The sequence below is a fragment of the Saccopteryx bilineata genome, chromosome 2, assembly GCF_036850765.1.
Source record: "Saccopteryx bilineata isolate mSacBil1 chromosome 2, mSacBil1_pri_phased_curated, whole genome shotgun sequence".
Taxonomy (NCBI): Eukaryota; Metazoa; Chordata; class Mammalia; order Chiroptera; family Emballonuridae; genus Saccopteryx; species Saccopteryx bilineata.
In genome coordinates, this window is record NC_089491.1 from 374,614,098 (window position 1) to 374,625,994 (window position 11,897).

The 11,897-nt window shown below is 53.0% G+C and overlaps 1 protein-coding gene across 1 annotated transcript in view; it reads right to left on the reverse strand.

The window, feature by feature from the left end:
* Positions 1 to 706: 706 nt before the first annotated feature.
* The window catches only part of RAPGEFL1 (Rap guanine nucleotide exchange factor like 1), an 18,015-nt gene continuing 6,824 nt past the window's right edge, over positions 707 to 11,897 (reverse strand). Inside the window, exons 5-15 of the mRNA XM_066263696.1 lie at positions 9,580 to 9,692; positions 9,164 to 9,331; positions 5,957 to 6,054; positions 5,740 to 5,862; positions 5,040 to 5,218; positions 4,842 to 4,932; positions 4,286 to 4,336; positions 3,890 to 3,977; positions 3,297 to 3,361; positions 2,862 to 2,916; positions 707 to 2,618 (exon numbers count right to left, since the gene is read on the reverse strand). Coding sequence (XP_066119793.1) covers positions 2,494 to 2,618; positions 2,862 to 2,916; positions 3,297 to 3,361; positions 3,890 to 3,977; positions 4,286 to 4,336; positions 4,842 to 4,932; positions 5,040 to 5,218; positions 5,740 to 5,862; positions 5,957 to 6,054; positions 9,164 to 9,331; positions 9,580 to 9,692 — 1,156 coding nt within the window. The 3' untranslated portion in view covers positions 707 to 2,493. The remainder of the gene's footprint in view (positions 2,619 to 2,861; positions 2,917 to 3,296; positions 3,362 to 3,889; positions 3,978 to 4,285; positions 4,337 to 4,841; positions 4,933 to 5,039; positions 5,219 to 5,739; positions 5,863 to 5,956; positions 6,055 to 9,163; positions 9,332 to 9,579; positions 9,693 to 11,897) is intronic.

Genomic DNA, 11,897 nt, shown 5'->3' on the forward strand with positions numbered 1-11,897 from the left:
CAAGGGCTCCTACACACCTGTTGGCGTATATAATGTCTCCTGGAGCTTAGGTTCTAGATGCCCCGCCTAATGTAACTGGTAAATACTGTTGGGGTGAAGGGTGCATGCTATCTTCAGTGGACAGGTCTGGGTTAGAGGCCCAGGTCTGCCCCCTCATTCGCCCTGTCACCTGGACCTTAGGTTAGGGCTGTCCAGCGCCATCTTCCTCCTTACAGTGTTAGAATTAAACAAGATCACATCTCTATGGCACCTGGGACATGGAAGAACTAAAACATTCTTCCAAGTTCCGGGCATGATGGGGCATGTCTCATGAGCTTGGCACCTTCTCGTCCACATTTTCTTTTTTAAAAAATTATTTATTTATTTATTTTAAAGACTTTATTCATTTGAGAGAGAAAAAGAAAGAGAAGGGGGGGGGAGCAGGAAGCATCAACTCTCATATGTGCCTTGACGAGACAAGCCCAGGGTTTTGAACCGGCGACCTCGGCATTCCAGGTCGATGTTTTATCCACTGCGTTTTATCCACCACGCTTCTCACATCCACATTTTCAAAGTCACTCCAGAACCATCAGAAGCATCTTGCTGCGGGGCCCAGCACGCTGACTGGAGGTCCCCTCTCCTCTCCCTCCACCCTTCCCCAGCCTCAAAGAAACAGAACGGAGAACAGCAGGAGGGTTAATTCATAGACTTTATCGGCTTTCCCCCCCCCACCCAGCAGTTTCTGCAAAACCAACTGAGCCTGTACAGTACACACGATTCACTCTGTTAAAGCTGTGGGCACGGGGAGCGGCCCGGGGGCCCCTGGGAAGCAGCAGGCCAGGCGTCAAGGCGAGGGGCGAGCAGCAGCCGAGACGGGGGCCCAGCGGCGGAGGGGCTGCGGGCCGGAGTGAGAAGGCTGCGGAGGGGTCCGGAGGAAGGGCGGCTGCAGGGAGGAGGGCGCGTCAGCAGTTGCAGGGAGGAGGCAGGGAGCGGAGGAGGGCCTTGGTCACTGTCTAAGGGGAGGCGCGGGGGGCACACAGCGACTGCGTCTGCGGGGGTGGTGGCGGTGGGGATCCAGACAGATTTTGTGGCAGGCCGCTGTATAAAAGGGACTGTACAACACAACCTATGATACACTGTTTACATATGATACAAGGCTCTTTCCCTCTGAGTTTTAAAAAATAAATGTACAATTCCAGAGCTTTTGGTAAAAAATATATACACCCTCAGAGCAGAAACAGCAGCTGCTTCTAGTGGCTGCTGCCTCTTCAGAAGGGAAAGAGGAGGTGCAGGAGGGCAAAGCTGTGCCCGGAACCTTGCCCGGCAGCTGCCAGGAGCCCCCGCACCCTGGGCCCCGGACGCCTGTGATGGGAGAGGGAGGGGACACAGAGAGGTAATACAGGCATCACTCGAGTCCTCCGTCCGCCTTTACGGGCTCCGCTGTCCCTCCCCCACTTTGGGGGTCTGCCTGCCCCCAGGTACAAGGGTCCACCCTACCCTGCTCTGATGGGGAGGACCACGGGGGAGTCAAGACACGGAAAAGGGTACATCATGTTCTTCTTAGTGTCGGATGCAGAGCCAGAAGGGGGATGGCAATTCCCTTCTTAGCAGTGAGACACCCCAGAAGCAGGAGTGTGGGCAGCACGTACCCCTAACCGGTACTGCCCCACCCCCCTGCGCTGTAACACAGAGGGAGGGTCCTATAGGCAGCGGAGGCCTGTGTTTCCCTGAGCATCTTTCACCCTCTCATTGAAGCCCACCCAGGGACCTTCAGCAGGCCTGACTGGGGGACTCACAAGGTGTGTCTGGTGGGTAACCCCTCCCCCATGCCACTGCTCCCTGACCTCACAAGTAGCCTTGCCCACAAGCCTGGGGCTGCAGGGCAGCAGGAGTAACTGAGCAGGGGGTGGGGTGGGGGTGGGAAAAGCACCCACCCTGCCCTGACCCAGGGGCACAGCAGACAAGGGTAGCACCGAACAGAAGGACCTCCCCCTCAGCACGCACAGCACCCTCCTTCAATTACCAGATGCACTGGTGCGCCTTCCAGGGGGCACACGCACACATGTGCACACACACACACACAAGGGCGATATAATATGCAGGGGTGTACATCCAGGGCTCCCAGCCCTGACCAGGGAGAAACAGAGGAACGGGACAGGTGGTGGAGAGGAGGGCTGCCAATCCCCCCCCCAACTCCGCTCTGCCAGACAGGAGGGTGGGCAGCTTTCCCTCCTGCTTGGGAAGAGGAGGCTGGAAACTATCTCAGGAACAGACCTCGATGGGAGGGGACAAAGGAACCAGCAGAGTGTGGTTTTGGCTGGAAGGAGCAAGGGGAAGAGGACTTCAGCAGGATGAACAGGCTTCTGAGTCCAGGGGTAAGTCCATCCAACTCTTTCCCTCGGGTGGGGCGTTGCTCCAGGGAAAAGATGTTGGAGGTGGGTTGGGACATCGTGCAAAGTGCTTGAGTGTCAGGTGCCCGTGGACCCTGGTGGGGGCCGACTAAAACTTCTGTTCTCACTGACTATTAGCCTCCAGCTTGTAGGACAGCTCGAAGAGGAGGTTCTGGTTGTCAATGACCTGGAACTGGCGCACGTAGGCCTTGGTCTGCAGGTGATGGGGGGACGCCTCCATGTCCAGGCCTGGGGTGTACAGAGAGAGGCGATTAGGCTGCCAGACTCTCTTCTTCCCCTACACACACACTGGCTGAGAACAAGGGTGCGGACTGGGGCCGGTGTGAAGCAGGAGGGCCCCGGGGGAGGCCAAGGAGAAAATAAAGAACTGACAAGTTTAAAGAAATAAACGTTTGAGCGGGGTGTCCTTCCCAGAACCCTCCCACTCAGTAAAAATTCGATCTGTAATGTCTCAGAACCCTCGGAACTCACACAGGGGCCGGCTCCGATATTTGCGGACTGTCCTCACTTTTTCAGCCACTGAATGCTGGAAGATAGCAAGGCGTGAGCCCTGGAAAGGGAGCAGAAAGACCCTCCCCCATTCTCCCGTTCGCCCCTTCCTCCAGTCTCCAACTCTGTCAGTTTTACTCCCTCCAAGTCCCTGAGTCTGGAGGGTCCCCGAAGCACCGAAGAAGTGGGTGTAAGAGGCTGCCAGATGGGGGGGAGGTAGAGTCGCCCCACAAGCTGCTTGTCAGCTTTGCCACCCGTGGGTGGGTTGCTACAGTGATGCCACCAGGGAGATAGTTGGGAGTCTGTCAGGCAAGCTGGGCACCATGGAGAAAAGCTGCTGCCTTTAGGGGGAGTGCCAGGAGAGAGGGAGCATGCCATCCCCCCACCCACAGGACTGAGGTTGGCAGTGCCACTCACCAGCTTCTCAATATTCACCAAACCATCCACAAGGGTCTTACTACCCTCATGCAGGAAAGTTAGGTCTAGGGGTGGGGAGAGAAGCAAGTGAGAGAGGAGGTCCCCAAAGCCCTTCCCCTCCCCCAGAACCCACTCAGCCTGGGGGCTCCTCTCCTCTGGGCACTCAGAGCTGAGCTGGGAGGGGATTGAGAGTCAGAACTGGGGCATGGAGAATGTGGGTAGAGGAGCATAATGTGGGAACAACTCTCACCTTTTTTTTTACAAGGACAGAGAGAGAGTCAGAGAGAGGGATAGACAGGGACAGACAGACAGGAACAGAGAGAGATGAGAAGCATCAATCATCAGTTTTTCATTGCGAGACCTTAGTTGTTCATTGATTGCTTTCTCATATGTGCCTTGACCACAGGCCTTCAGCAGACCGAGTAACCCCTTGCTCAAGCCAGCGACCTTGGGTCCAAGCTGGTGAGCTTTTGCTCAAACCAGATGAACCCACGCTCAAGCTGGCGACCTTGGGATCTCGAACCTGGGTCCTCTGCATCCCAGTCCGACGCTCTATCCACTGCGCCACCGCCTGTTCAGGCAACAACTCTCACCTTTGAGGATCAGAGGCACAAAAGGAATCACAGGAGGCTTCATCTTGGAGATCACTTCTCGGTAGCTTTTGTGGTTCCTGCAGGGGTCCTAGCATTCCGCAGAAGGATAAAGGGCCATAGGCCTGGGGTACCGCAAAGGCATCCTCATTCCCTTCCTCGTCCCCCTGCCCTAGCTGTGTCTCAGACAGAGGCGTGACGGCGTGTCTAGCTGGGGATGTGCTGGGGCGGTCTTGATTGCTCTATCCCAGCTCTAGGGAAAATAGGGTAGCAATCCTCCAGTATGGGGGGAGATGGAGGGGTCCGAGACTTCAAAAACCTTGAAAGGGAAGGTTTATGGGAACAGGGAATCTCTGGGGTACAAGTCCAGGGGCAGATAACAGAGCCAAACCCACTCACTGTCAGGTTCTCAAATTTGCGGAACAAGTTCTTGAATTTCCCCGGCAGCTTCTGCAGAGAGTTTGAAGGAAGAAGGAGTGTCAGAGTGGAGCTCCTTGAGTTTCGTGGGGCGTCTGACTAACCCCCAGGTGTTGGAGGGAAAGGGCCTGAGTGTCCTGGAGGAGCTGGGAAGCTGGTGGGTGGGGAAGTGGAGTCGCCCTTGGCTGGGTCTGGGGAGCTGGCAGCAGCCCAGAGAGATGAGTTATTCTGGGGAAACTGGGGCCTCTGCCGTGCACCAAGGGACCTCACTGACTGCTGGCTGAAATCAGACAGCCAAGCCGCGACCTGGCCCGGGCTGACTGCCGTCCCACTCAGACGGGACTCCGCCTTGTTACTGGTCTGCACAGGAACAGGGTCCCTGCGGCAGAGCTGTGGGCCCTGGGGCTGGATCTTCGAGAACAAGGTGCCTCCTTACAACTTGGGCTAAGCCCAGGATGTCAAGACTGAGGCTGGAGGCCAAAATCCCCGGCTGGGCCAGCACAGGTAGGAGGAGAGGAAAGGGAAGAGGTCGCATTACCTCCCAGGTGAGCCGTAGGCGGCTGACGGCAGCGTTGTCCAGCCCCATGACCACTGCGTAGAAGGACAGCAGGTCCTGGTTCTGTTTGCAGCTGCAGAGTCAGGTGTTAGGGTCGGTGGGCGTCAGGCACCCAGGGCTCCCCCACATCACTACCAGGGGTCTCTGCGCCCAGGCTCCCAGCCGGCCAGCCACACTCACATGGCCGCAATCTTGATGAACTTCTTGAGCAGCTGCACGCGCTTGCCCGGGGCCTCGCAGAGCAGCACCTCTGTGGCCACCCAGTGGGTGACCTCACTGCAGCGCTGCAGGAGCAGCTCCAGGTTGGCCGTCTCCCTGCGGCCGCGCTCGCCGTGGAACACGTAGTCCACAAACTCCAGCTGCAGCCATGGTGGCGGGGACGGCCAGCGGGTCAGGGGAGGTGTGGGTGGGAAGGCGGCAGTGCCAGGCGGTGAGGAGAGAAAGGGAGGGAGGGGTAGAAAATAGAAAAGACGGGACAGGACAGGATGCGACCAAGAGATGAGGGGGAACAACCAACGTCAATAATACTCTACCGTCTGCTGAGCACTCTCTGGTGCCAGGCACTTAACCCATCTGATATCTGGTAGACATTATTGTCACTGCCTTATTTCTTTAATAGTGAATCTTGTAAAAACACCAACCAGGGTTCAGGTTCTGTGTAAGCAGCACTTGGGCCCTGAACTACCCTGCTGGGGGCGGTGTCTGCTGTTTCCTCTCCTGAGAGAGACAAAGGCTTAGAGACGGTGCACTGCCCCAGGGCGTGCTGCAAGTGCCCGTGCTAACCCGGAGCTCAGCTACAGGAACTGCCTCTCTCCAGGCCCCCACACCCGGCACAGTTCTCCCTCCCGGCCCCTCGCCCGGCGCCCGCCTCCGTCTCCACCTCGTGCACACATCGGAACAGCTCCCAGTGGAAGGCAGTCAGGTGGTTGGCAACATCCTCAGGCTCCACTCTGTGGATCTCTGTGTCTCCAGGGGACACCTGGATTTCCTCCGGGAGGGGCACCTGGTGGCAGCAGGGGCACAGGGCTGGGCTCCCTTCTGCTCACAGCCCCTCACAGCCCTCACTCCCAACCAAGGCCTGGGGAAAGCATTCTTACCAGGGCCTCATAGCTGTCCCGGGTGCAGGCAAACAGGTGGCTGTTGATGCCCAGCGTGGTGAAGACACAGTCCTCCGTCGGCTGGAGAAGGACCTTCTCTGCAAAAGCACAAGCTGCACCCCTCAGCCCTGGCCGCTGCACCCCACTCAGCCCTGGCCGCTGCACCCCACTCAGTCCTGGCCGCTGCACCCCCCAGCCCTGGCCGCTGCACCCCCCAGCCCTGGCCGCTGCACCCCACTCAGCCCTGGCTGCTGCACCCCACTCAGCCCTGGCCGCTGCACCCCTCAGCCCTGGCCGCTGCACCCCACTCAGCCCTGGCCGCTGCACCCCACTCAGCCCTGGCCGCTGCACCCCACTCAGCCCTGGCCGCTGCACCCCTCAGCCCTGGCCGCTGCACCCCACTCAGCCCTGGCCGCTGCACCCCTCAGCCCTGGCTGCTGCACCCCACTCAGCCCTGGCCGCTGCACCCCCCAGCCCTGGCCGCTGCACCCCCCAGCCCTGGCCACTGCACCCCACTCAGCCCTGGCCACTGTACCCCTCAGTCCTGGCCGCTGCACCCCTCAGCCCTGGCCACTGCACCCCACTCAGCCCTGGCCGATGCACCCCCCAGCCCTGGCCGATGCACCCCACTCAGCCCTGGCTGCTGTACCCCTCAGTCCTGGCTGCTGCACCCCTCAGCCCGGCCACTGAACCCCACTCAGCCCTGGCCGCTGTACCCCTCAGCCCAGCCACAGGTGCCCCCATCCAAAAACTCCTCCCTCTGCATGGACACACCCTAGACCAGTGGTTCTCAAAGTGTGCATCCTAAAAATTTAACACTGGTGCACCCTAGAAGATTTCCAGGTGCACCCTATGGTATTCCAGAGAAATATGTGCCTGTTGGGGACCAAAAAACCAACAGGGTTTTTGGAGTTTAGATTTTGGGGGGACAGAGGTGTGGGGAATTGGCTGTAAGCTGACAGTCTGTCCAAACCCCCACCTCACTTGCCTGATTAGGTTGCAAAAGGCTGTTAAGCTGTGGTGCTGGATTGTTTACACTACCCCCATGTTCCCTGGAAAGACTAGAGGCAAGTTTCTTCTATTCTTTGTTTGGTGTAAAGTTAAGATGATATGTATGGTGGGGGTTTTCTGCACTTAATTAAGAGTAAGAAGAGAGGAATTCTTCAATGTATTGATGAGGAAATGAGAGTTTGCCTTTCAAATATATGCCCCAAACATTGAAGAAATCGCTAGGACATATCAAGCACATATTTCTCATAAACACAAGAATAAAAAAATTTAACACATTTGCGCCAGGACCTGCCAAATTTACTAAATCTTACTAAGAATGTATCTATATATATAAAAAGATAACTTTTTTGTGTTTTTTTTATTTTTTAACCCCTCTTTATAACAAATTCTAAAAAATATAACAAAAAATGTAACATAAAAGTGTTTTTAATGTCAGAATAAATTTAATTTTGTCATATTTATTTCATTTAATTAGCATAAAAGCACACTTGGAATATATATATATATATATCTTTTCCTTTTTTTTACAGAGACAGAGAGAGAGTCAGATAGAGGAACAGATAGGACAGACAGAAACAGAGAGAGATGAAAATCATTAATTATTAGTTTTTTGTTGCGACACCTTAGTTGTTCATTGATTGCTTTCTCATATGTGCCTTGACCGTGGGGCTGCAGCAGACTGACCCCTTGCTGGAGCCAGCGACCTTGAGTCCAAGCTGGTGAGCTTTTTGCTCAAACCAGATGAGTTCGCGCTCAAGCTGATGACCTCGAGGTCTCGAACCTGGGTCCTCCGCATCCCAGTCCGATGCTCTATCCACTGAGCCATCGCCTGATCAGGCTATATTTTTTTCTTTAATATTTGACTTAATTATTATAACATATTTCTCAGAAATTTGTATATAGTGCGCTTATAGTTGTTTGTAGGATTTTTTTTTAATTTTTTTTTATTTGTTTATTTTTTTACAGAGACAGAGAGTGAGTCAGAGGGATAGACAGGGACAGACAGACAGACAGGAACGGAGAGAGATGAGAAGCATCAATTATTAATTTTTCATTGCACATTGCGACACTTGCTTTCTCATATGTGCCTTGACCGCGGGCCTTCAGCAGACCAAGTTACCCCTTGCTGGAGCCAGCGACCTTGGGTTCAAGCTGGTGGGCTTTTTGCTCAAACCAGATGAGCCCACGCTCAAGCTGACGACCTCAGAGTCTCGAACCTGGGTCCTCTGCATCCCAGTCCGATGCTCTATCCACTGCGCCACCGCCTGGTCAGGCTGTTTGTAGGATTTTAAATGCACCCCAACTTCAAAAAGTTTGAGAACCACTGCCCTATGGGACTTGTATTATCCTTCATTAATGCCATATTTTTCTTAATTTTTTCAAATAAGGATTTTTTTTTGCATTTATTTATAATCTTTTATTTATAATCTTTTATTTTTCCCCCCTCTATTTCTTTCAGAGCTCTTCTCTCATTCCTTCATCCCTGTGACACTGAAAAAGCAGGGATTTTTTTTTTCTGTCTTAGAGGAAAATAAGGCTATAAACTACACTGAAGGCTTCTGCATTCCCACAGGGATGGGAGGTCCACCCTGCGTCTTTAGCCTCAAGAGCATATTATCCTCAGGCAGTCAAAGAGACTAAAGGACTGGACCTCAAGGTGAGGAAGGCGGGCACCCAGGCCAACAGCCAAGTCTCCTGAACGAGAGTCTGCCACATCTTTTTTTATTTATTTTGTTTTAATCTTTTAAAACATTTTTTTTAATTTTTATTTATTTTTTATTTATTCATTTTTAGAGAGGAGAGAGAGAGAGAGGGAGAGAGAGAGACAGAGAGGGAGAGAGAAGAGAGAGAGAAGGGGAGGAGCTGGAAGCATCAACTCCTATATGTGCCTTGACCAGGCAAGCCCAGGGTTTCGAACCGGCGACCTCAGCATTTCCAGGTCGACGCTTTTCCACTGCGCCACCACAGGTCAGGCGAGTCTGCCACATCTTAACGTGCACAGAATAACAGCCTGGGGATCTTGTTAACACGCGCACTCTGACTCAGTAGGTCTGGAGCAGGTGTGAAACACTGCATTTGTAGTAAGTTGCCAGGTGATGTTCATGCGGCTAGTCCCAGCACCACGGCTCCAGAAGCCAGGGCCCAGATGTAGGTCTTTACCCCACCCCCGGGTACTGGGCTCTGCCTGACCCTCACCTCCTGAAGAGGCCACAGCTACCAGGATCAGGGAATCCTCACGTCCCGCAGGCTCCTCCGAGTACTGCAGTTTTTCCGTCACAGAGCCCAGAATGTCCTGCACGGATGCTGAGAGGCGGCTGCGTATGGTCACATAAGAGTGGTCAGGCATGTAGACCCGGCAGAAGACTGGAAAGAGACAGGAAGGTGGCTTTCATCAGAGGGCAGCACTGGCACAGTCCCCTCCAGGACACCTGTGTTCTCCACTCCACCCCACCCCCACCCCCACCCCTGAACTGGTTGGCCTCTAAAAATGATGCTGTGAAAAGAACTGGTCCTACTACACAAGACTCCATTGAGGGTACTCAACACTCAAGACCCCAAAAGGCCCTATGAGCAACTCAGGAAGCCTTGTTCCTCCTAATGCCCACACTCACTCTCATCGGAGCCCCGGAAGGCCACTCGGGTCTGCAGACAGGAGTCTATTCGACGGAAGTGGCGGAAGAGTGGCTTCACCTGCTTGTTGGGTGGCTGGCTCTCCTCTGGGATCCTGGCATGGACACAGTTGAGCATCAGGAAGCCCTGCCAGGCATATGGAGCACCAGGCAGGCAAAATCACACAGGGATGTCAGAACTGGGTCAAGGATGCACTGGCATCAGGTTCAAAGAGTGGTAGAGGGGGTCAGAAGTGAGGACAATACCCAGCAGGGGGACAACTGTCCAAGTGACCCAAATCAAATGCTACCTCTTCCATGAATTCCTTTTTTAAAGTTTTTATTTACTGATTTTGGAGAGAGGAAAGGAGAGAGAGAGAGAGAGTAAGAGAGAGAAAGAGGGAGGGAAAGAAACATTGATTTGTTGTTCCACTTATTTATGCATTCATTGGTTGATTGTTGTATGTGCCTTAATCAGGGATCAAACCCACAACCTTGGCCTATCAGGATGATGCTATAACCGAGTGAGTTACCTGGCCAGGGCCTATAACTTTTTATTTGATACACCCTACTCACCATAAAAGGTTACTTTTTTATTGTTGTTGTTGTTATAGGACAATGGGCTAATATTTGTTTATGTTCACATCTCTTCTACAAGATTGAGAGCTTATGAGGGCTGGCTGGAATTAGTTCTTGTTTTTTGTTTGTTTTGTTTGTTTTTGTTTGTCTAGTTGGGATTAGTTCTTATTGAATTTTTTTTCATCCTCCAGGCCTTGCACATTGCTTGGCACATGGTAGGTGGAGGTCATCAGCTGTTTGCTGAATTTTGCCAACAAGAACTTCACAGTCTGGGAAGGAGACAGACATGCATACAGCTACTTCCAACACAAGGCAAGTGTTAGGTGATATAACAGAGGGTTATGTTGGTATGGGGGAGGGAGAAAGCTATTCCTAAAAGGGAGGACCTGGGGAACTTTCATTGAGAAGATGGCATTTGACTGGGCCCTTTGAAGGACAATTGGAAGAGAAGGGGATTGGAGGAGGTTTTTCTCAAATAGACCATAAAAATGACAGCAGGAAAATGGGAAAGCACAAAAGTTTAAGGAATGAGGTGTATAGGGAGTATTGTGGGTATAGGGCTATGTGGGAATTGAGATGGGAAGAATTAGCACCAGGCAGAAAGGGAAGGGTACTAAATGTAATGCTAGGATGTTGCAACTTTGTCTTATAGGCAGTGGGGAGCCATGATGTTTTTGGAATGGGAACATGATGTCAAGTTGGAAAGATCTCTCTGGTGTCAACATAAGACACAAAGCCACAAGCTGAAGCCCTGGATTGGAGGCTGTGGCAATAATCCAGGTGAGAGATAATGAGGCCTAAGTGAATGTTGTGGTGGTGGGGATGGGGAGGAGGGAAACTGAAAGGGCTGAAGTATAGATGGATAGATGGGCAGGTGGGTGGGAGGATGGATGGATGAATGGATAGAAGGATGGATGGAAGGATGGATGAAAGGATAGATGGGAGGATAGATGGATAGAAGGATGCATGGATAGATGAATGGAAGGATGGATGGATGGATGGATGCAGTGGTGTCCTGAAGCCAGTTCACATGGGCTCATGAAAGTGGATCATTAAATTTTGCCAGCTGGTTTTTAAATAAAGCTATTTTATTTATTTATTTATTTATTTATTTATTTATTTATTTATTTATTTTTTTGTATTTTTCTGAAGCTGGAAATGGAGAAGCAGTCAGACAGACTCCCGCATGCGCCCGACCAGGATCCACCCAGCATGCCCACCAGGGGGCGATGCTCTGCCCATCCGGGGTGCCGCTCTGTTGCAACCAGAGCCACTCTAGCGCCTGGGGCAGAAGCCAAGGAGCCATCCCCAGCGCCCGGGCCATCCTTTGCTCCAATGGAGCCTCGGCTGCAGGAGAAGAATAGAGAGACAGAGAGGAAGGAGAGGGGGAGGGGTGAAGAAGCAGATGGGTGCCCCTCCTGTGTGTCCCGGCCGGGAATTGAACCCAGGACTTCTGCACACCAGGCCGACGCTCTACCACTGAGCCAACCGGCCAGGGCCTATTTTTATTTTTTTTACAAAGACAGAGAGAGGGATAGACAGGGACAGACAGACAGGAACGGAGAGATGAGAAGCATCAATCATTAGTTTTTCGTTGCGACACCTTAGTTCATTGATTGCTTTCTCATATGTGCCTTGACCGTGGGCCTTCAGCAGACCGAGTAACCCCTTGCTCAAGCCAGTGACCTTGGGTCCAAGCTGGTGAGCTTTTGCTTAAATCAGATGAGCCCGTGCTCAAGCTG